Here is a 25027-nt window from a genome sequence, read left to right as displayed (position 1 = left end):
CGGGGTCCCCGCGGCTGTTTGGTCCGGAAGAGCGGGCTCTGGCTCTGTTGGTTTCTTTCACCCTTGTCCACCACCCGCCACTGTAGGTAGGGAGTGACAAGCCTGGGCGCTGCGGCTGGGTGCTGACGCTCGCTGTGGGGTGCACCTTCTTCATCGTTTTCGGGGAGGCGGTCACTGCCAGCAGCCCCTCCCCTAGAAGGCACTGGATTCCCCCGTGAGGAGACAAGTGGGTGCTCTGCTCACCAGGCAGAGACCAGAGTCCTCAGCGAGTCAGGGTCTCTGTGCTGTTGGTGGCGTGGAGTGTGGTCTGGCCTTGGTGTCCGTGCTTGTGCCAGGGTGGGTGTGCAGACGGCCCCGTCCTGAAGATAAGCCCTCGGGACAGAGAGTTGTAGCAAATGGATGACAGCCAGCGTTACCGTTGGCGGGCGGGCGGAGGGGTGAGCTGGCACGCCCGTTGCGGGGACCGTAAGCCTTATTCTTTTCTCCCCTCTGTGTCCCTGCTGTAGAGTCAGATGGAGTTCAGTGTCTGTTCCTTATCCATCCAAGAGCCGACCAGCGGCATGGCCAGCGAGCCGAGACAGCTGTCGAAAGCCTCCCAGGGCTCACAGGCCCTCCGGTCCACCCAGGGCGGCAAGTCCTCCAGCCTGGATGCCCTGGGTCCTGCCCGGAAGGAAGAGGAAGCTTCCTTCTGGAAGATCAATGCAGAGCGGTCCCGGGGAGAGGGGCCTGAAGCCGAGTTCCAGTCGCTGACCCCCAGCCAGATCAAGTCCATGGAGAAAGGTGAAAAGGTCCTGCCTGCCTGTTATCGGCAGGACCCCGCCCTGAAGGACAGGGAGGCCAAGGTGGAAAGGCCCGGCAACCTCCGCCAGGAGCAGCGCATCCTTCCCTGCGTCAGCGTCGAGCACGAGAGACCCCAGCCCATCCAGGCCTGCACCAGCACAGTGAAGGAAGCCACCCCGTCCGAGCCCGTGGGGAAGCTGTCCTCTCCCGAGGACCGGCAGGAGGACGTGGAGGACGCAGAGGACACTCTGTTCTCGGAACCCATGCCAACACAGGTGGGTGACCTCTCCCTCCAGGAGTGAGCCGGGGAGACCTCCGACAGGATGGGTGGGCCACAGATGCCCTCTCTTTCTTCTTCCCCTTCTTCCTCCTGCCCGTTCTTGGGGGGACTTCAGGGATCAGGAGAGCTGGGCTGTTACTCAGCTCAGCAACTGACACATACGCAAGGAGACGTGTCTCATGGGTCCATCTGGGTGCCATGACTTGTTTGCCTGCTACACGTAGATGTTGCACTGCCCTTCCCCAGCTATGTGAGGGCTGGTAAGGGAGGGCCGGCAGCGGGGCAGTGAGCACAGGAAATCACACGGAGAGGGTGGTCAGTGTGGGAAGGATTTGGATACCCACTCAACTGACCGGTCCGTCTGTGAAGTCGGGCTGGGGTGTTGGGAGGAAGGAAGCGGGCAGGACCGCCGAGCCTCTACCAAGAGCAGCCGTGCTCGTTCTCAGGGACCACAGGAAATTCTGGCTTCAAGGAGTGATTGGCAGCTACTCATTTCCAAACAGGATAGCGTTACGTGTCTGGGGAGGAATCCTGAGAAAGGAGTTCTTTTTGGGGGGAAGCAGAAAAAAAGATCTGAGAGGTTCGCTGGTTGAGGAGGAATGCATCCTGAAGAAAGGGACAATGCCGGAGAATAGGGGAGCAGCTTCTGAGTGCTTTCCCATTTCTTTGTGGGAGCCTTGAGCGTTGTCTGTACCAGTTGGTCTGCATTGCTTAAGAGATTGACAGTGAAGAGAAGACAAAGTGTTTGCTTATGAGTTTAAGTGGATCCAGTGTTGGAGGATTGCACAAAAACAAAAAAATAAAATAAACCAACCCAAAGTCATCATATTCCAAAGGGAGGCCTTGGTTTTGAGACATTGCTTTATGATGAACAAAGCAATAGTTTGGATATAGGCGTGTCTGAGCACCATTCCTGGGGGAAAATCGTGGATTGCTCTTGCACCTGGGTGAGAACATAAACAAGGTCTGTGTCCCGTCCATGTTAGAGATGGACAGCACTTCCCAGAGCGTTCATGCTTCCTGGCATTCAGACATTTTCTGCATGGGTGGGAGTGCTTGCTGAGTCCCGAGGTGGGGAGGGGAGGAGGGATGGAAAAGGGCCACCTGCTCACAAATGAGGATGGCCAGAGGGAGGAAAAGAGGGGTCTTTAGGATGGGGTCTGGGTTTTGGAGCCTGGGGAAGTTACCTATTGGCAAGGCAAGCTGGCACATTTGAGGGGCACCCCCGTCACTCCTCTGTGTGTGTCTTGCTGGTTTTCTCCACGTTAGTGCCATCCAGACTCTTTGGCTGTCCTTTTTTTTCCCTTTCTTTTAACACATATTTTTAAAAATGTGTGTTATGGTTAAATATACATAACATAAAATGTGAGTATTGAGTGTACAGCCCTGTGGTATTAGATCCGTTCACAGTGTTATGTTGCCATCACCACTGTCCACAGAACTGTTTCATCTTGAAAAATGAAACTCTGTACCCATTAAACAACTGCCTGTTCCCTCCTCCCCCCTGCCCCTGGCAGCCACCTGTTCTACTTGATACTTCTGTGAATTTGATGCTCTTAGTATCTCATCTAAGTACAATCATAACAGTATCCATCTTTCTGTGTCTGGCTGATCTCACTCAGTAATGTCCTCAAGGTTCATCCACATGGTAGCATGTGGCAGAATGCCCTTCCTTTTCAAGGCTGAATAATATTCCACTGCATGGATTTACCACATTTTGTTTATTGGTCCATCTGTTGATGGCCACGTGGGTGGCTGCCACCTCCTGGCTACAGTGAACAATGCTGCCGTGAGCACAGCTGAACAGATATCAGTTCGAATCCCTGCTTTCCATTCTTTGGGATATACAGCTAGAAGAGGAACGGAGGGAGGGATCACTTGGTGATTCTGTGTCTAACTTTTTGAGGAACCGCCATACTGTTTCCAGCAGTGGTGGTGCCATCTTACGTTCCCTCAGCAGCGCGCTGGAGGGCCATTTCTCCACATCCTGCCAACACTGGTTTTCTTTCTTCTTTGACCACGGCCATCGCAATTCTGGGAGATGGTACCTATAGGTCTCATCGTGGTTTTGATTTGCATGTCTCCATTGGTTAGGGATGTTGATGTTGACTGTCTTTTCATGTTGTTTATTGGCCACTTGTACATCCTTTCTGGAGAAATGTCTGTTCGGATCCCTCGTCCGGTTTTAACAGTTGAGTTTTGTGTTGAGCTGTGGTCATCATCTGGGCATTTCCTGGAATGGGGTTCCAGGTGCTTCCACTCCTCTCTCAGCAGATGACCTCGTGAGTTGTCCTCCTGAAGAAGGGGAGCCCTATGACAGGAGCTCCATCTACCCTCCATCAGCGGCCCCTCATCTTTCCAGCCTGTCCTCCTCGGTGTACCCATCATCTCCAGCCAGGGCTTTCGGCGCCTCCCCGTCCTGCTGGCGGTGGCCCCCTACCCCGTGTCTTTGCTCTCTTCTGTGTCTCTAACCTTCCCACCCACCTGCTCCTTCTTACAGGCCTGCCAGGCTCGCCGCTGTGCCTCCCTGGTGATCCTTCTCTGATACTTGGCACCTGGGTCTTCCTCTGAAGGAAGCTTTTATATAAAACACGTGACAGTCCTAATTGTAAAGAGACACAGGAAAGTGTGTAGAGGGAGTGGGCAGTCAGACAGCACGTGAAATCCTCTGAGAGAACGGATTTCTGGGTGCAAAGCAGAGTTAAATGCCAACCTCATTGAGGAAACGGGCAGGAAAGCAGAGAGAGGACCACTTGCCTGAACTCGTTTGGGTTTTCCTGTTGTGGCTCACTTTGCGTCAGTGTCAGATGCAGCCACACCGGGCCTGAGACAAGCTTTGAGGGAACTTGCTTTAGTCCGCTGGTGTCATTGTCTCCACGGAAGCATCTTTGCCATTTGCCAGCTCCCTGGAAGACGGGGTGTCAAAGCGTCCTTCCCGAAGGCTGCAGCCCACCAGGTGGATACGTGTGCCTGTGTGAGAGAGCATCAGAAGGACTGTCTTTGTTGTTTGTTCTCTTATTCCACGATGCCTGCATTTCAACATGCCTGTCCGTGCACAGGTAGAAAAGACACATTTTTCTCCTTTTCTCTGTGAGCTGCTTGCAGACCTGCCTGGGGACAGAGCGGGGAAAGCGCTGGATCCTGGCAGAGTGTGGCTCACATGGAAGTCTTTCATTTTCTGGTTCCCAGCACTGAGGCAAATTGAGGTCAGGGAGCCCCTGACATGGAGGCGAGCGATTTCATTTGGGTCAATTTAGATAAGATGCTGTTTTTAGATTATGCACAGCTTAAAAAAAAAAAAAAAAGAAACCCGTGTCTTACTTTGGTGTTTATGTCTCTTCTGCAGGTCACCTCGAGTAATGTCGTCTTGAAGACAGGATTCGATTTTCTGGACAACTGGTAAAATGTTAGACCAAAAAAAAAAATAATAAAACCAAGAACCCCTAAGTGTTTTCCAAAGTGGTGTGGCGGAGGAGGATAAAACGGGCAATATTTCCCTGTGTATTTTCCTGGTTTCTGTACACTTTTTTCTTAATGATTTGGAAACTGGTAAATATTGCCTTGTCCAGATTTCCAGATGTTTCTGTTTTTGGTAAGGCCAGATATATATGCTATTTTCAATGATTTGATAACAGAAGTTTTGCATTTGGAATTTTTTAAGACTGTTAAGGAATTCCGTCAATCTTGTACATAAAGCTTCTGTTCCCAGTTCCACCCAATTTTCCCCCCACTCAGAGAAGGAGTTTTCTCATTGTGTCACAAAAATCGTAAAAGTGATTTCCATCTCTTTGTCCTTTAGCCTCTCCCCTTTTATTAATCGGGTGACCTTTGTTGGGTGGCTGTTGGTGACGTCTGCAGCCGTGGTGGCATGAGTATGCTGGCTGGCTGTGACCACAGAAAGATGACAGCCTCCTCCCCCCTAGTTCCCACCCAACGTTCCCAGCTGTCCAGGGCTTCCTGAAGCCACCCTTCTCGCATCGTGTGCCACCCTCCACCCTCACGATGTTTCCAGGAAACAGACTGTTGGCACATAGCAGAGATGCTCTTTAAGCAGCCCTGATACGTATTCAAACTATTCATCATTGTTTAAGAAGAGTTGCATGTTTAAAAGTTTTGTATTAACTTTTCATTATTTTGTATCTAGATTTAGACGTTGTAGGGCTACCACTTTTCTTGGGTGTGTACTGGTTTCTTTTGGGAAGTTCTTTGCTACTTACGTGGCCTGGTGGATGTTCCATGTCCTGGGCATCTGCAGGAGGAAAGGCAGATGGCAGGTGTTGGAGGACGGGGCTCTTCTGATTAGTTGTGTTAGAACCTTCCAGCATGAGACTGGCGGGGGCAGCGGATGTCCTCCATCCGAGGACTGGTGAGACTCTCTGGATGGACCTCTCCCCACATTCCTGACGACCAGCACAAGTGCGAGTCAAGTTTCTGCAGCGCCCCGCAGCGCCCCCTGGAGACCCTTGTGGTCATAGCAATGGCCTCTTTTGGAGCGAGACTTTGCTACCCACTGCTGCTTAGGTGGAGGCAGCTCAGGCTGCCCGGGGGAGCAAGGTGGCCCATGCCCCCGAAGTGGGTGGGAAAGGGCGAGGAGGAGCGTGGGCCTTCACCCTTCCCACCCTGACCAGTGGCCCTGAGCTGCGTGAGCCTGCCGGACTTGCCCGAGTGTGATCTCCACATTGCCTCTCACTGTGTTCTCCGCACCCGAAGCCTTAACCCCTGGGAGTCCGGCCAGTGAGCACCTAGTTTCAGTATCAAAGTGTGTCTCTTTAAAAATGCATTTCTGTTTCGTACAACTTTCTTAAGTGATTTCCAGAATATCTTATCTGGCTCCAAGGTAAAGCACATGGCAACTTTTTTTTTTTTTTTTTCTGGAAAACATTTCTGCCAACGTTGTGGCCTAGCCAACTTTTGATTTGGTTTCTGCCAATTGCATTATGTCCCTAAACCTCATTTGGCCCCTTAGGGTTGTGGATATGACCTTCCTGCTTTGGTGACTGACTGTATTATGGCAAATATTGGTTCCTCTTGTACCATTTAAGGATGGTTGAAACATGCCAGGGAAAAAAGGTGTCCCGCATGGTGGGGAAGGAAAAGGGAAATCCCAGCTGGCACAGCACGGCCAGGTGCCGGCCCCTCAGGTCAGCCGCGGAGCCTCTGAGCCAGGCTTACCACCTGCCTCCGCTTCCAGCCTGGAGGGCAGTGGCCTGTTTTAGAACCCATGCTTGAAAACAGCGTTCCGTAAAAGAGAGGGAGAGAGACGTACAGGTGTGAGTCTGTGTTCCTTGGTGCTGATGAGCAGGGAGGACCGAACTACATCTGGGAACAGTTAGCCCAAGATGATCTGTCTGTTCTCTGGGGAGATGATTCTGATTTCTTGCCGACTTTCTCACAAAGCCCAGCTATTCCTTTCATGTTCTCCGGGGAGCTGGGGGCTGTGGGGATGGTTGAAAGCCTCTGCCTGCCCTAATGCCACCTGTGATCCTCTACTCAGAGGTGTTCACTTATCTCTTACGACAGCATTTAAAGTTTCGTAATAGACGGCCTCCTAAGACGAAATGTAATGTCAAAAGTTGGGAAATCCTAGAGTTGTGTTGCTTGGCCCTGCTTTCAGAAGTAAGGGAGGGACGGTGAGAGGGAGAAGTGAAGGCCTGGAGGACACAGGCTGGTGGGTGTCCATCCCGCCTGACCCGCAGATCCCGTCTCTCAACCCTGGGCGGTCTGTGTAAAGACAGTTCCAGCCCTGCCCCCTGGGGAACTTAGGTTGGGTGGATACCAGTACGGACAAACGAAACTCTTAGGTTTGCCACCTTCCCTTCTCCCCACCATGGATCAGGGTGGAGTTTCTAGAACCAGAAGTTTGTATTTATTATTTTAAAAATACACATTTTTCAACTGAAGCCTGTGTTTGGTTTTGGGTGTCTCCCCCACCCCACCCCCATTCTGTGCACTGGGGATTCAGCTCAAGGATTTAGTGTCTTGCTTTGGGTGACTGTGTTTTGCAAACTCTGCCCCAGGAACTCAGAAAACAGTTTCAGTTCTTTCACTTGGTGGTCCCTACCCTGCTCTCTGGGTTTGGGAGTGCTTCCCACTTGGGGACAGCTGGGGTCTGTCACCCAGCCCTGGCCGCGTCGCACCCTACGGGGATGTCAGAGCCACCTCCCTTTCTTTGCGCCTCCCTTTCTTTGATACACGTTTTCCAAAAAAAATGAAACATTCTTACTGATGACTTGTAACTTGATTGTATTTTATATTAATAGCCTTTAATAAAGCCATTTAAAATACGCTAGGTGTGTCTATTTGGGGCTTCTGCTAGAGTCGGGAAGCCCATCAGGATGATTGCTGTTGGGCACAGAGGAGAAGGATTTGTACTAGTTAAGCAAGTGTGAAACCTCGTCCGGAAGCCTGCTGTGCTCAGACCTGACTCGGCGCCCCTGCAGGTTAGAGGGAGGTGGTGGCCCAGGTGCACGGGCCCCTTGCAGAAGAGGTGGGAGGGATCCTGGAGGGCTCCTCTGGAGCCCTCGGGTGACGCGGAAGCCGTAGCACTTCTTCCCAGAGACAAGCTCATCGCGTCTAGTGACTGACTCAGAAGAGCAGATGCGATCTCCCCGAAATCTTTCACCTGGAATCTGGATGAAGTGGATTTTTCTTGAAAGAAGTACAAGCTTAAGCATGGCCGGTCAGTCCCCTTCCATCCGTTAGAGTGTGGGTGGTAAGTTACCAACCACAGATCGAAGGGAATTTTTAGATGTCAATTTTCCATATCAAAAAAGCTCTTAAAACTAATACCCCTCAGGAAAATGGTGGTTCAGGCTGACAGACTCCTCCCAACTTCTCAGCCTGCGCAGTGGGCCTTGCTGCCTTGGGCACTGCAGGCTCCTCGGTGAGCAAGTGACGGGACGCGTGGACGTGCTGGTGCGCAGTGGTTGTGACGAGGGTTCTGAGGCCACAAGCGTTTGAACGTTATGAGAGGAGGCAGACTAGCGCCCAAGCTCATAGGTGTGACAACGTATGGTCGCTCAGTGTGTGGTACAAATGCACACGTACATCTGGCTGCATCAAGTTTCTGTGCGAGAAGGAGCCATCAACCTAGAGGCAAAATCTGCCTGGGTGCATTATGCAGCCAGGAAGGAAGATGTTGAGTCTGGGGGGACAAGATTACCCTCTGTTGTGGGGTGGGGGTATTCATGGTACTTTTCTAGCATTTTCTTTGGTCTGATCCTCTGCTCATATGCAGTTTTCTAATGAACTTAGCAGCTTTCCAGGTGCCGTGATACCAGCAGGGAAACACCTTAGGGGAGGGTATTGTGATTCAGAATCCCATCTGAAGTCAGGTGGAAAACAAGGGAGCAGTTCTGGATATAAGATCAACGTAAACATCTAGGGCAGCCGTACCAGCCAGAAACTTAAATAGAAAGATACCAACTAGATGGTGTCTACAAGAAATGCACTTTAATACAAAGACACAGGTTAAAAGTAAAAGAAACCAACTCCTAATGGCAATAAAACACACACACACACACACACACACACACACACACACAACCAGGAATCAACTTCAACAGGTGTTCAAAAACTTCTTGAAGGAAAACTATAGGGACACTTGGCTGGCTCAGTCAGTTAGGCGTCTGCCTTCAGCTCAGGTCATGATCTCAGGATCCCGGGATCGAGTCCTACATCGGGCTCCCTGCTCAGTGGGAACCTGCTTCTCCCTCTGCCTGCCGCTCCTCCTGCTTGTGTGCTCTCTTTCTCTGACAAATAAATAAAATCTTTATTAAAAAAAACCTATAAAAAGGAAATAGAAGAAGATAAGGATAATCCTGGATGGGATAGTGTAGTATTATAAAAATGTTAATTTCCCCCAAATCATTTCATAAAGTTAGTGCAATGTTAATAAAAATCTTAGTGGATATTTTGAGAAATTTGACAAATTTACACTAAATTGTAGATGGAGAAATAATAGTTCACCGAAATGTAAGGGGGCTTACTCTATCAATTATTAGAAGTCTAACAAACATGGCATAGAAATGCAGTTTGTGGGTATTGGTGTCGGGATAGATGATTAGATCAATGAATTAGATCAATGAAGCATATGGGAACTCCGTTTATAATCAGAGTGGCACCACAAACTGGCAGGGAGGAGGGGGATTCACCCCATGAAGAGATGTAAGCATGGATTCCTACCCAACACTACATAGAAGATGGGCTCCATTTGGAGTCAAGACCAAATGATAAAAGTGTAAAGCTAATAGAGGGAAATATCTTGTGACCCAGACTGAGGAAGGACTTCTTGAATAAAAATTTAAAAGTCCATATGAGAAACAAACTGAGGGCCACAGAGGGGAGGGGGGTGGGGGAATGGGATAGGCCGGTGATGGGTAGTAAGGAGGGCACGTATTGCATGGTGCACTGGGTGTTATACACAACTAATGAATCATCGAGCCTTACATCGGAAATCGGGGATGTACTGTATGGTGACTAACATAATATAATAAAAAATCATTATAAAAAAAAAATTTAAAAGTCCACAGACCGTCAAGCAAAATACTGATGAATCTCATACATGAAAATTTTGGATGTCTGTCTGTAAAGCACACCATGGAAAGAGTTAATGAGCTGAAATGATGGGAGAAGACCACTGCTACGTCAGTTCCAGTAAAGAAGTGTCAAGAAGATACACAGCATTCCTGCAAATCGAGGCCACCAGTCTCAACAGAGAATTAACATTAGAGAAAATCTTTAAAAACTATCAAACAGATGAAAAGGTAATTGGGAAAAAATTAGCTGGCTCATGCCAAGTGTTGGCAGAAATTAGGTAGAGCAGTGGTTCTCAACTGGGGGTGATTTTGCCCCCCTGGGGGCAGTTGGTAGTATTGGGAGACATTTTTTATCACAACTGTTGGCTTCTAGAGAGTAGAGGCCAGAGTTGCTGACAAACATTCTATATGCACAGGACAGCCCCTCACAGCAAAGAATAATTTGGTCCAAAGTGCCAGTAGTGCCTGGGTTGAGAAACCCTAGGTTAGGGAAACCATACAGCCATCGTGTCAAGAGTAATCTGGCACTATTTTGCCATGCGTATGTTATATCCTGTGACCCCACGATTCCCCTCCAGGATATATGTCTCAGGGAAATTCTCACGCAGGCACTTAAGGGAACAGGTACAGAGCTGTTTGTTGCAGTGCTGTTTGTGGACTTGGAGGCAAGCTGAATGTCTGCCATTGGGAAGATGGCTAGATAAAATGTGATGTGGCACTTAAAAGCAAATTAGGGGCACCTGGGTGGCTCAGTTTGGTTAAGTGTCTAACTTGATTTTGGCTCAGGTCATGATCTCAGGATTTTGAGATCGAGTCCCAAGTCAGGTTTCGCGCTGGGTGTGGAGCCTGCTTAAGATTCTCTCTCTCTCCCTCCTGCCTCTCCCCCCTTAAAAAAAAAGCAGGGGCGCCTGGGTGGCTCAGTTGGTTAAGTGTCTGCCTTTGAATGTCCTCAGTAGCCAAACTGTGGAAGGAACCAAGATGTGCTTCAACAGGTGAATGGATAAAGAAGATGTTGTCCATATATATAATGGAATATTACTCAGCCATCAGAAAGGATGAACACCCACCATTTGCATTGATATGGTCAATAACTGGAGGGGATTATGCTAAGTGAAACAAGTCCAACAGAGAAAGACAATATGGTTTCACTTATATGTGGAACGTAAGGAATAGCACGGAGGACAGTAGGATAAGGAAGGGAAAAATGAAGGGGGGGGGAATCAGAGGGGGAGACAAACCATGAGAGACTGTGGACTCCAGGAAACAAACAGGTTTTTGTGAGGGGGGTGGGGTAGCCCGGTAATGGGTATTAAGGAGCACTGGGTGTTATAGGCAAACAATGAATCATGGAACATTACATCAAAAACTAATGAAGTACTGTATGGTGACTAACATAACATTAAAAAAAAAAAAGTGCCTTTGGCTCAAGTCATGATCTCAATGTCCTGGGATCCAGCCCCACGTTGGGCTCCCTGCTCAGCAGGGAGTCTGCTGCTCCCCTCCTCTCTCCCTCTGCCTCGCCCCAATCCACTCCCCCCCCCCCCCCCCCCCCCCCCCCCAACCCCCCCCCCCCCCCCCCGCTTCTGTGCACACATGCAAACTCTCTCAAATAAGTAAAATCTTAAAAAAAAAAAAAGCAAATTAAATGCACACATGGCAACATGGATGGAGCTGCACAAATATATTAGTGGAAGAAAGCAAGAAACTAAATGGAATACAGAACAATACCATTAGCATAAATTTAAAACATACGCACATAAAACAAGATGAATTTAACAATGGAATGCCTGTGGGAGGACAAGTGGTGGAAATAAGGGTGGTGGAATGAGATCCAACAGATCTGGAATGCACCAACGGTGACTGCATGCCAGAAGGTGCCTACTTGTAGGGAATTTGATATATCTCATAATCTAGGTCTGCTCTGATCTCTCACTTCAGACAGGAGATTCATTTGTTTAGCTGGTGTGTTAGGTCAGAGGCGGCCCTTGGCCAGCATTGGTTAGAACATGTGTGGCTTGTCTGTGTTCAGATGCAATTTGTGTGAGTACAGTTGTACATCAGCCAACATCTATAAAGCCTCCTGGATCAATCCAGGCACTTCTGTAACAGCAGCTGGGGACTGTGCAGATTGGGAGGAGAGTGAGGGTAGGAGTTGCTGATACCTGATGCCCTTTCCCTGGGAGGCAGAAATCACACAGGCTGTGTGACATTAGGAGGGCAGAGAAGATCTGCAGAGAAGATGATTCTTATCACTTGGCTGCCTTTACCACAACTATCTGAAGTTCACTCAACTAAAGATTTGTTAGGCGATAAAATCATTGACAATAATATGTGTGAGGATCTTTAAAAACTATTTAAAATTTTCTAACTACATTACAGAAAGCGTGGAGAACATAGTCTACTGCCTTAACATAAAACGAGCATTTTGAAGCACTTATTGCCAGTCTTTTATTGTGAAAATGTCCAGGTCCAAGTGGAAAGCATGTGTCACAGGGACAGTCCTGCCTGGAAATGAGATCCAAATGCAAGCCTGGCAACCACATGGGTCCTGGCAGTTCTCTTTGTGCCCTGTGCTCCATTTCCCTCCCTCCGCCCCCTCATGTTGTCTCCCTCCACTAATTTATGCTGACACCTAGCCCCAGGGTTATATATATATATTTTCGTAGCTCTTACTGTGTTGCAGTCTGGTGCTAGGCACCGGGCATTCAGTAGCACAGTTGCTACCCCCCGGGGCTTGCATTTTAGTAGAGGAGTCAGACTAAACATATGGCCACACAAACAATTTTGTAGTTGAAAATTGTTAAAAAGTAAACAATATTTCTGCTTTGAGTCATGATACAGTAATCCGGATTAGACTTAACCCTCTTGTTATAGACGACTAGAAAATTGGAAAAAATATGTGAAATAACAATGTATAGACTTTGGGCAACAGGCATTATTGCAGGACTGTGATTATTCCAAAAGAAGGGAAACAAGTGAAGCCAACCTTTTGATTGTCCTGTCTTCCACACTTGAGGCATTTTCTAGCCCATGCTGCAGGAAATCTCAGTGAGCTGAAGAGAAAGAGTTTGGGGAGGAAGAGATGGTTGGAATTTTCAGGAAGGAACTGTGCAGAGAAAAAGCTGCAGAAATATGCCTAGGATTTCCCTTGAGTATGTTGGAGACAATTTCTGGACTGCAGCACGGAAGGGGAATCCAAACAGAGCCTGGCAGTCTTGCCGAAGTGAAGAGAATGAAGTTGGGGAGGCCAAGGGAGCTGGAATTGAAAGGGCAGAGTTTGAGAGAGGAAGAGCTTCAGAGATCTGCATAGGGGTTCCCTTAAGTCTTTGGCTAAAGCCAACCTGTACGTGTGTGGAGTGAAAGCTGACCAAGAACAACCTCCAGGGAAATAGTAGTCATTGATAAGATAAACAATTCCCAGAGTTCACACAAAGCTAGGAATTACTCAGGCTTCCTTTGGCCAGAGTGCATGCTGAATATGTGGGGCCCTCATCAGTGATCCTAGAACTATGCACTAGAGACAGGGTTAAATTAGACTTAGAATAAAGGCTACTCAAGATCTGCCCTGAAAGAGTTCTAAAACAGACATGAAAGGATCAAACCAACTCACAAATAACTTAGCTGCCCACCAGAATATGTCCAACACTCTTTATAGGAAGGTTACCAAATCTAGCACTAAACATACAATTCACAATGTTCAGCAAGCAATCAAAAATTACTAGACATACAAATAAGCAGGGAAATGTGACTCATCCACAGAGGAAAAATCAGTCAATCAACTCAGAAATGACAGAGATGATGGAACTAGCAGATAAGATTTTAAAACAGCTATTATAAATATGATCTATATACTCAAGAATGTAAAGGAAAGAAATGGAACCTAGAGATAAAACTCTCTGAAATGAAAATTTCACTGGAGTAGAATAAAATTATATAATACACTGCAGAAATAAGTGAATGGAAAGAAAGTAGTAGAGTCTATCCAAAATGGAACACTGCTATGCTCACTACTATACCACCAACGCAAGTCTATCCAAAATGAAACAAAAAGATTGGGGAAAAAATGAACTGCAGAGCCTCAGTGTCATGTGGGAAAATATTAAGTGATCCAATTGTAACTAATCAAAATCCCAAAAGGAGGAGAGAGGGATGGAAGAAAAATATTTGAAGAAATAATGGCCAAAATTTCTCAAATTTAAGAAAAACTACAAACCCCCAGATTCAAGAAGTTTAATAATCCCCAAGTAGGATACACACAAATGCACACACACACACACCATGCCACAAATAGCTGAAAATCAGTAATAAAGAGAAAACTTGTAAAAATAGCCAGAAGAGAAGAGAAAAAAAGACTTCTAATCCCAAAATATGCAAGCTTGTGGTAAATGGAACATTTTTAAAGTGCTGAAAAGAAAAATAGAGCTATCAACCTAGAATTTAATATCCCACAAAAAAAGTCCTTTAAAACTGAAGGCAAGGGGCGCCTGGGTGGCACAGTGGTTAAGCGTCTGCCTTCGGCTCAGGGCGTGATCCCGGTGTTATGGGATCGAGCCCCACATCAGGCTCCTCCGCTATGAGCCTGCTTTTTCCTCTCCCACTCCCCCTGCTTGTGTTCCCTCTCTCGCTGGCTGTCTCTATCTCTGTCAAATAAATAAATAAAATCTTAAAAAAAAAACTGAAGGCAAAATAAATACACACACACACACAAGCTGAGAAAATTTATAACCAACTGGCCTGCATTACAAGAAATATTAAACGAAGTTCTGTAGGCAAAAGGAAGACAATACTAGGCAGAAGCTTGAATCTGTACAAAGGAATGAGAGTGCAGAAAATGGTAAATATATGGTAAATATAACAGCCTTTTTTCAGATTTAAAAACGTTTGGGAAGATAATTGCTTAAAGCAAAAATAATAACAATGTGTTGTAGCATCTATAACATGGAGAAGTAAAATGTATGACAATAATTGAAAAGATGGGAGGGAGAAATGGAAGTATACTACTGTAAAGATCTTACATAATATGTAAAGTGATATAATATTATTTAAAGTCAGGCTGATAAGTTAAACATACAAATTGTAAACTGCATAGAAATTGCTAAAACCTACTAGGTGTTATATGCAACTGATGAATTATTGAACTCTACATCTGAAACTAAGATGTAGCCTTAGTTCAATTAGGTTGGCTAATTGAATTTAAATTTTAAAAAAGGGAAAAAAAAGAAACTGCTAAAAATTAAAGGAAAGATGTATAGATAATAAGTTAATTGTGGAAATAAAATGGAATGTTAAAATTTGTAAGAAAGCAGAAAGAGAGGAAAAATAGAAACAGAACAAATGGGACAAATAGAAAACAAAGAGCAAGATGGTAGATTTTTGCACAACTATATTGATAATTATGTTAAATGCAAATGGCCCATGAACTCCAATTAAAAAGCAAAAATTATCAGACTGGATGAAAAAGCAAGCCCAACTAGATGACAAGAAATGCACTTTAATACAAAGACACAGATAGGTTAAAAGAACAGAAAAGAATATACCATAAAGTTACTAATCAAAAGAAAGTTGAAGTGGATATATTTTTATCAGACAAATTAGATTTAGTACAATGAATATCGTAGGGGTAAAAAGTACATTTTATAATTAAAAGGGGATCAATTAATCAACACATAACAGTCTTTAATTGGTATACAGCTAACAACAAAGCTTCAAAATACATGAAGCAAACCTGAAAGGACTGAAAAGAGAAATAGACAAATTGACACATATAGTTTGAGATTATGGCACTTTCTGTAATTGACAGAAGAAGTAGATGGAAAATCAGTGAAAACATAAAAGAATATCACTACCATCAACTAATCATCCCCATATTGCATAAGGGAGAAGAATCCTTATGTCATGAGGCCAACATTACCTGGTACCAAAATCAGACAAAGACATTACAAAAAAAAAAGAAAGAAAGAAAGAAAAAGAAAAAAAGAAAAAAGCTACAGATCAACATCTTTCATGAAAACAAATGCAAAACTACCTATTAAATATTAGGAAATAAAATCTAGTAGTATTTTAAAATAATAATGCATTACGGTCAAGTGGGGTTATGCCAATGATCTTGGGCAAGTGTGGTAGTCAATGTTCTTGTCATCTTGACTAGGTTATAGATACTACCCAGTGATATAATCACTGTGAAGGTATTTTATAGATACGGTTAACATCCACAGTCAGTTGACTTTTAAGTAAAGGGGATTACCCTTGATAATATGGGTGGGCTTCATTTAATCAGTTGAAAGGCCTTAAGAGCAAAATCAGTTTTTCCAGAGAAGAAATTCTGGCTCAAGACTGCAATATCACATCTTGCCTGAGTATACCCTTCAGATTTCATATTTGTCAACCCCCAATTGTGTGAGCCAGTTCCTTAAAATAATCTATATACCTCTATCTATTCTATCTATCATCTATCTATCTATCTATCTATCTATCATCATCTATAGATATATAAAATCTTTCAATCTATATCTATAAATAATCTTCTATTGGTTCTATTTCTTTAGAGAACACTGACACACAAAGTTTGTTTAACATTTTAAATTCAAAGTAACTTACTTTATTAACAGAATAAAGGAGAACATCCATTTGATAATTTCAATAGATGCAGAAAAAGTATTTGACAAAATTCAACACCCAATCATGATAAAAATTCTTAGCATACTAGAAACAAAAAGGAACTTTCTCAACCTGTTATAAGGCATCTATGAAAATCTTACAGCTAACATAGTTAGGATTAGGAATAAACAAGGATCTGTCCTCACCACTTCTACTCAACATTATGTTGGCAGTCTTAGGCAGCTCAGCAGGAGAAGAGATAGAAATAAATGCCATGAAACTGAAAAAAGCAAAGCTCTATTTATTTGCAATTAACATGATCATATACATTGGATATACACGTGGATGCCTAAGGAATCTACAGAAAAGCTACTAGAAAAAATGCAAATTTAGAAATGTCACAGCAAAGAAGGTCAATATACAAAAACCAATTGTATTCCTATATACTAGCAATAAATTGGAAAATAAAATTTTAAAATGTCTTTTAGAGGATTATCAAAAAACATGGAACAATAAATATGTGTAAGATATGTATGTTAAAAACTACAAAACATTGCTGAAATTTAAAAATACCTAAATAAAGAAGTAGACCACGTTCATTCTTTGGAAGGTTCAATATTGTTAAGATATTCTTTCCAGATTGATCTATATGTAGAGATTCAGTGCCATCCAAATGAAATCCTAGCAAGTTTTTTGGTTTTGGTTTTGTTTTTTTGTAGAAATTCACAAGCCAATTCTAATATGTATGTGGAAATTCAAATGACCTAGAATAGCCAAAACAATGTTGAGAAGAACAAATTTGGAGGACTTAGTCTGATTTAAGACTTACTATAAATCCACAGTAATAAGATGGTGTGGTATGGAAAGTCCAAAAATAGCCCCAGACATATATAGTTGGATTTTTTTGGACAAATATGCCAAAATAATTCAGTGAGGAAGGGACAGACTTTTCAACAGGTGCTAGAAGAATATCCATTTGGGAAAAAAATTATCTTGACCCTTACCTCACACCATATGTAAACATTAACTTCAAATGGACCATAAATGCAAACAGAAAAATTAAAACTACTTCTAGAAGAAAACCTAAGAGAAAGCAGTAGTTGTATGTATTGGAAGAACCCACCAGAACCCACCACCATGTCATGCGGAGAGCTGAACATGTTGGCCCAGGGAGGGTCAGGAACCAGGCAGCTCAGTGGCCCCCTGCCATGAAGACTCTGGGTTCTTCTTTCTAGGACGCAAGAGAAAGTGTACACAGCACCACTTGTGAAGTAGCCTGTCCCCACCCCCAAGAATTTCAATCTGAATCTAAACAAGACTCTAGAGCTAACCTGCATCAATAGGAAAAACAAGAGGGCAGAGAAACAGTATCCATGTTACCACAAAAAAGCAAACGGACAAGTCTAGAACATGGAGCATTCCAGGGGTATCAGCTTTGGTCCTCTATTAAGAGACTCCAAGACAGGATGAGACGTGTAAGAGATGTCCTGGGGGAAACACCTGTGAGGGAAAAAGGGAAGGGGCTGCTCTGGGACAGCCACTGGATAACAGTGTAGCTCTAACCTCTGCAGAGCAAAGAGGGAAGCAAAGGAGGTTGGGTCAGAAAAGTCTTAGGGTACGATTAAGCTTGCAGTTGTCTGCATAGTCATTCTCTAGGATGTTGGCCAAAGTGAACTTGGCTCCAACTGCCTTCCAACCGGTTAGCAAATTCTGGGGAGAGAGAAAAGACAGATTATGATCCACATGGCCAGGGGACATAGTAATGTGCCCAGATTCATGACCCGCCCCCCACCCAGGGCAGATGGTCCACTCTTGTCTGTGCAGCTTTCAGCAGGAGACTGTCAGGACAGATCACTCCAGCAGCCCTATGGAGAGGGGTGGGGTAGGGATAGAGTTGGGTTGGAGAGACAACATTTAGGAAGCATTACAAAAGGTACTTCGCAATTTAACACTCAAATATTTTCCAGTCACCTCAAGATAAACAGGTTCACTCACCTTGAGCGACAATGCCTGATTGGCTTGGAGTTTATTTTACTTAGCTCATAGGAGTAATTTTCTTTACAACTCTACTTGTCAGTCATGCTTCCCTAGAACTTCATGGGGCTCCCCCTTAGGCAGACCCTGATCCCAGAATTCTCTCCAAAAGCCTGAAAGGGAGCATGAAAATAGGAAGTTTTAAGTTGATCTTAGCACATAATAATGGCAGCTGAATTTTGCCAACTCCTGGAAGCCTGTTCCCAGCTGGATGGACCTGGTGAATGGAAAGAAAGCTCTTGGTTGTTAAAGTGAGTGTGTTAAGCAGGGGCTGGGCCCCAGGAACCAAACCAGCCTGGTCTGGATCCACTTGAAGGCAGGCTGAGGGATGCAGGGATCAGTTCCCTTCCTCCTTATATTTCAGATAAATTGAATGTAAATAGGCTGGTTTGTTAGACCAGACATTCTCAAAGGGTTTTTCTGCATAGCCAATTTGATGAGAGACCTTTTGATTTTGAAGTAGCTATTTGGACAAAGCTGCATGAAAATGTCTGTATTACTATGAAAATTGCCATTTATTGTTGATAAGAAGTGTGCACAATTCCTGGGTTGTATGCCTTTGAGGGACTTCATCCTGTCTCCCACTCCCAATCCTCATCTGCAGTGGAGTGAGGCCCATGAATTGGCTAAGGATATATATTGGTTTTCTACTGATGCTGTAAAAATTACCACAAACTTGGTGTTTTGAATTTATTATCTTACACTTTTGTAGGTGAGGAGTCTAATACATATCTCACTGAGCTAAAATCGAGGTGTTAGTAGGGCTTCATTCCTTTCTGGAGGCTCCAAGGGAGAATTCATCCTTCCCTTTCCTGGGTTCTGAAGGCTGCCCCATTCCCTGGCTCATGACCCTCTTCCTGCATCTTCAAAGCCAGCAACATCGCATTTCTCTGACTGTTCTTCCATATTTCAGTCCCTGTGACTCTCCTCTTCTGTTTCCTTCTTCCACTTCTACGGACCCTTTTGATTACATGAGGCCCACTTGGAATATTCAGGATAAGTCTCCCTGTCTCAAGGTCAGCTGATCAGTAGCCATAATTCCATCTGCAAGCTTTCTTCCCTTTTGCCATGTAACAGTCACAGATTCCAGGGACTGGGATGGGATATGTTGAGGGGAGCATTAAGTCTGCCTTCCACAGGACATGTTTTTAATTACCTGGTAAGATCACCAGAATACGCCTGAGGAAGGGACATTTAAACCAGGAAAGTAGTTGGAAAACTATTGCAATGAATAGCTCAGGCAAGAAGTAATGACGTGACCCAGATGGGCAGCAGTGGAGATGGGGAGAAATGGATTTAAGAGACATTTGGGAAGCAGCTTGACAGAGTGGGTTGCCATTCCAGAGTGATGGACTCTATTATCGTCCTGACACAAGCACAGCTGAGACCTGCAGTTTTGATTGGGAGGAGATAATGTTTAGATTAAAGCCAACCTGTTCCCCCAGAGTCAAGGCCAGACAAGAAACAGAACCATTTCATCAGCAACAGCCTCTTCCTAAGCCAAGCCTGGGTGTCACTGTCAGGTTTAATCCTATATATTATTTACCTCTCAAACAAATGCACTTGATGGATTGTTTGCAAAGATGGCCTCCAGCAATTCCTTCCATCCCTGATCACAAGCATTACTCCTCTCAGCAAGAGATGGAGTCCATTTCACTTCCCTTTGGATCTGGGCTGGCCCCAGACTTGCTTTGGTTAAAAGAATGTGGTGGAAGTTATGTTGTGTGACTTCTGAGCCTCAGTCTCCAGAAGCCAAGCCACCAACACCCTTGCTCTCTTGAAATGCTTCCATCTCTGTACAGAGAGAGGTGGTTTGGCCTTCTGGTGGATGGGTGGCTTTGGAAGAGAGCTGAATCAGTAGACCAAGACAATTGCCAGGCTTGTGAGCAAGGACATTGGGGCCAGCCAGTCTCCTGCTTGATGTCTTAGCTCAGGCTTCCATAATACATGACCATTGACTGGGGTGGCATGAACCACAGGCTTTTATTTCTTGCAGTCCCAGAGCCTGGAGGTCCAAGATCAGGGTTACCAGCACAGTTTAGTTCTGGTGAAGCCCTTCTTCCCACCATGGGAAGAAAGAGGGCTAGCTCTCTTCCTCTTCTTATAAGGACACCAATCCATCATTGAGACTCCTCTCTTATGACTATCCTATTGGGAGTTAGGGTTTCAACTTATGAATTTGGGGAGGATACAAACATGCTGTCCAGAATACCAACCGAGTGCACACAGGTGAGGAAGCCCAGCTGACAACACAAGGAACTGAGAGGAACCATCCCAGCTGACCCCTGCCCAAACACCAACCCACACAGTCAGGAGCAAAGAAATGGTTGCTACTGTAAGCCACTGAGGTTTGGTGTGGTTTGATGGACAGCAAGATAACTCATATGCCTTTCCCACTGCTCCCCTTCACAAAAAGCCTACAAGGGACTTCTGTTATGAAAAGGGTAGAATACCCAAATGAATGAATAGCAAAGAGCAAAAGAAACCTTGCCTAGCCAGATAAATGCCTTGTGCAATAGAAGGGTTCAATGATTATTTGCACTCTTTGCTTCATTTAATAATAATGAATGGATAGATGCACAGCCTGCCTTACCTTTGGAGGGCTTTGGCCATTTACAAGGCAATGTCACTTGTTTTCATTCTCTCTCCATTACTGAGATGACAGATGGCACCCACCTGGGCTGTAAGTAGAAGAGGAGCCCTGGGATGATGAGGAAGACCCTGATTGGGTTGCTCGGGGCTAACGAGAGAGCGCTGAGGACAAGAACTGAATGGAGACTCTTCCATGATGGCCTGTGCCCATCCTCCATGCTAAGGTGGTTAGTGGACCAGCAGGAGCACATCTCCCTCAACGTTGAGACCCTAGTGGAATATAAAGACGTGTAAAAACATTCTCACTGCTCCAGGGAAGTCTAGTTGGGGAGGCAAAGTGAGTTACTGTTGAAAGTGTTTACTGTTACTCTCTGTTTGACTGTAAGTCACTCTAAGTTACCAACCTACGCCTATCAGGACTTGAGATCTTGAGAAGAGTCCCAGAAGGGAGAACAGGGGTGTCGGTGTGTGTGGGGTGGCTCTTCACTTTCTGTGCGACTTTGACGTGTCACCTCTCAGACGGAACTGCCTTGGGAGGCAAGTTGGCACATTCTCCTTGGGTATAGAGGGGTATGTGTGTCATCATTTGTGGTTGAGAAGCTAGAGCTCTCTGATATATCTGAATTACTATAACAAGAATTATCATTTATTAACCATCTAACTTGTGCCAACTGGCATACCTGATATTTTATTTTGTGTCTTTAATCCTTCCAATACGCCTCGGAAGCATGTCAGAAACTTGCGCTTCTTCAAGCTTCAGAAATCTGAATATCCCGAAGGATGCCATGGCCGGGCCTGTATTTAGACCCCCACCTGTGGGAGCTGTCTGGGGCTGGTGTGGTGGTCTAGTGGGACGCTCATGGGCTCCTGAGGCAGAGAGGTGGATGTGCGCATGATCTGGAGCAAGTAACTTTTCTCCTCTCCACCTCAGCTTCCCCCTCTGCAAAATGAGTCTGAATCATTGTGTAAAGAGGCTTTGTAAGTGCAGGTTTGCAAACCGTGGGCCCTCTGTGGGCGTCAGCACTTGCCACCTGGCCCTTGAGGTGCTAGAGGGGAGGTTGGGTAGCTACGCTGTTGTGCCACTGAGTCATGGCCACGTCTGGGGTGGGGTGGGGGGCTGGCCGCCTTCAGGAGCTTGTAATCGGTGATATTTGAATTCTTACACCTCCAAGGGAGTGCCTCAGGATAACACTCTGAAGAGGCTTAGTGGTTAGTCTGATTCCTTCCACTGGGGAGCTCTGATTTGATCTCTTTGTTACATTGAAGCTTTGCATCAGATCTTTGTTGTGGAAAAGGTTCCAGTGAAAAAAATCAGGGTTGGAGATCACTGGGTAGTGTAAGCTTTTGGGTTGCTTTGGCTTCTCATTCTCCAGCTCCTCTGAGTTGGCCTTGTGTAAGCTCGTGGCTGCCCCAGATTAGACACGGCTCTACAGAAAGTACTTGGATAGAGCTGGGCTGTCTCACAGATTAGCCAGTGGCCACATGGCTACTGAGCATTCGAAATGGGCCTGTGCTAGTTGAGATGTGCTGGAAGTACAGAATATATACCAGATCTGGAAGGCTTTATGCAAAAAAAGGAAGGTAAACTATTTTATTGATAATCTTGTTATATTGATTACATGTTGAAATAATATTTTGGATATATGAGGTTAACAAAATACAACATTTAAATCACTTTCATCTGTTTCTTTTTACATTTTCAAATGTAGTAATCAGAAAATTAAAAAAATTTCCAGAGAAGACATACAGGCTGACAGGTACACGAAAAGGTGCTCAATATCACTAATTATCAGAGAAATGCAACTCAAAACCACAATGAGATATCACCTTATGCCGGTTAGAATGGCTAAAACAAGAAGACAAGAAACAGCAAGTGTTGGCGAGGATATGTAGAGAAAAGAACCCTCGTGCACTGTTGGTGGGAATGTAAATTGGTGCAGGCACTGTGACAACAGCATGGAGGTCTTCAAAAAATTTAAAAAGAGCCACCATATGATCCAGTAATTGCACTTTTGGGTATTTATCCAAAGGAAACAAAATCATGATCTCAAAAAGATATCTGCACCCTCATGGTCATTGTAGTAGTATTATTTATAACAGTCAAGACATAGAAACAACTTAAGTGTGCTTTGATGGATGAACGGATAAAGAAAACGTGGCATACATATACAATGGGGTATTATTCAGCCACACAAAACGAGGAAGTCCTGCCATTTGGGACAATATGGATGAAACATGAAGGGATTACGCTCAGTGAAATAAGTCAGGTATTTAAAAGACAAATACTCTATGATCTCACTGATATGTGGAATCTAAAAAATACTGAACTCACAGATATAGAGAACAGATTGGTATTTGCCAGGGGTGGGGGTGGGGGGGAAATGGGTGAAGGTGGTCAAAAGGTATAAACTTCTAGTTGTAAGATTTTTAAAAACTTGTATCTGTGGCTCACATTATATTTCTATTGGGCAGCATAGCATAGAGCTTCCTCGCCTTCTGAATGCCTTCCTGTATCTTCTTCCATCCGCCTCGGACAACAGCTTTGTGCTAAGGTTGATGTGTCCTAGGTGCCCAGGACTCACGTGGACAGAAAACTGAGATTTCGTCCTGCTTATGATCCCTGTGACAGTGACCAAGTTTGTTTCCTTCCAATGGGGGTTGCTGGTAGCCACACATGGGCTCTTGGGAGGCTCAGACCAGACAATGTGCAGGACCCTCAAGTGTAGAGTGGGTGTCATTATCCTTATCATGAGGATGAGAAGGCCCGGCCCAGAGAAGCAAAATGGTTTTTCCGTGCTGGGCACGAGACCTGTCCCTACTGGGCCAGCGCTCCGTCCTCTCTCCTGCGGGGAGTCCACCAGGTTATCCATCTGCTCCCTCCCAACCTGCTGCTCCAGTGAATTGTCAGATTAATTTGAGAGGCGAGCCCCTGCAAAGGGCGGGTTTGCCTTTTGGCCTATCCCAACCTTTTGGGATTTCGAGCCAGGAAAATAAAGAAAACTGACCTCAAAGAACCGTATAAAATAGGCCCTGGGTCAAGCAGCTTGTTTCTGCAGCAGCTTCTCTTGCAAATAACCAGTGGTTTTGAATCTTTACCAGGCCATTCTTTACAATGACTCTTTCACTGTCCCAAGGAAGATGGCGTCCCTCATTCTCTGTTTTCCCATTGAACGCAAAGGTTGGCCGTTCTGTTTCAAGGCATCCAACCAAACAATGGCAGAGCCTGGAGCAGCACCCAGGGGCTGGTGGAGCAAGGAGGTGAGGCGAGAAGGAGGGCTGTACATGCGAGGCAGAGGCAGAGCAGCGGGCCAAGGGCAGCCCTGGAAGGAGGCAGCAAGAGCTGGCAGCTGCTCGGAGAAGTGGTCATGACCTTCACACTCCAGGGATGAGTGGTCTCTTAAACACAGTTGGGTTGGACACATTCTCCTGGGTGAGAAGGCCTTGGGCCATGGTGCTACACTCAGCCTTCCCGCATGTCCGTTGGGAATGCCAATGTCAGGGCCCAGAGGATCCACCCCAGACGGACTTGCTGGAGTGTTCTGTGGCTTTGATTGTTGGATAACAGGGTAGCTCCATCCCGGGAGGAGACACGTCCTCTAAAGTGAAGCTATGAAAGCATCCCTGAGCGCTCAGGGCTGGGTGGGGAAGAGTCACACAGACCGAGACTGCTTTCCAGCTGCGTGACCTGGTGGGTTACGGGCCCTTTCTTATACAAAGGTCGCTCTGTGGACCTGAGAGGATGGAGGAGAAGTGTGGTTAATGTGATGCCTGGCACGTAGTCAACGTTCTGCACACGGCAATTCCGTAGCGGTTGCTCAATGGCTCGGGCAAGCAGTGGGAGAAGGGGCCCAAGGGGGTGGCTGCCCCTCCTGGTGCCGGGAAAGACTTCCACACAGCTAGCCATCTTCCTGTCCCAGTCCTGGCCACCACCTCCAAGGCAACGCCCATTCCCTCTAGAGGGCATGACATCACTTTGTGACTCGGTTGCCCTTTGCAGGCTGCTCTGTGGGCGCTTTCCTCAGCTTTCTCCTGCACGCCTCCTTGCTGGGCAGGCTCCCTGCAGTGGGACTGGCAGCCTGCCCTGCCATTTTCCTGACTCCCAAGCGCTGCCTCTATAGACGGGGTGTCAGGTGCCTGCTTGGGGCCATGCTGAGTGTCCCAAAATGTGTCAGCTCCCACCCTCCAGCTGCCTGTCTGCTCAGCTCCT

General features: G+C 45.7%; 1 protein-coding gene across 3 annotated transcripts in view; it reads left to right on the top strand.

The window, feature by feature from the left end:
* CUNH1orf198 (chromosome unknown C1orf198 homolog) overlaps positions 1–25027 on the top strand; it is a 61679-nt gene that overhangs the window by 25094 nt on the left and 11558 nt on the right. For 2 of the 3 annotated variants that reach the window (XM_040624136.1, XM_040624135.1), the window contains exons 3-4: positions 507–1055; positions 4407–4459. In XM_040624136.1, the coding sequence (XP_040480070.1) occupies positions 507–1055; positions 4407–4459 (602 nt within the window). Of the gene's footprint in view, positions 1–506; positions 1056–4406; positions 7346–25027 lie in introns of those variants that run through there. The other variant, XM_040624137.1, reaches the window with a different exon arrangement.

This window comes from Ursus maritimus, unplaced genomic scaffold, assembly GCF_017311325.1.
Source record: "Ursus maritimus isolate PB19 unplaced genomic scaffold, ASM1731132v1 scaffold_7, whole genome shotgun sequence".
Lineage (NCBI taxonomy): Eukaryota > Metazoa > Chordata > Mammalia > Carnivora > Ursidae > Ursus > Ursus maritimus.
The sequence above is the reverse complement of the archived record's forward strand: the minus strand, read 5'-3'. Positions and strand labels throughout refer to the sequence as shown.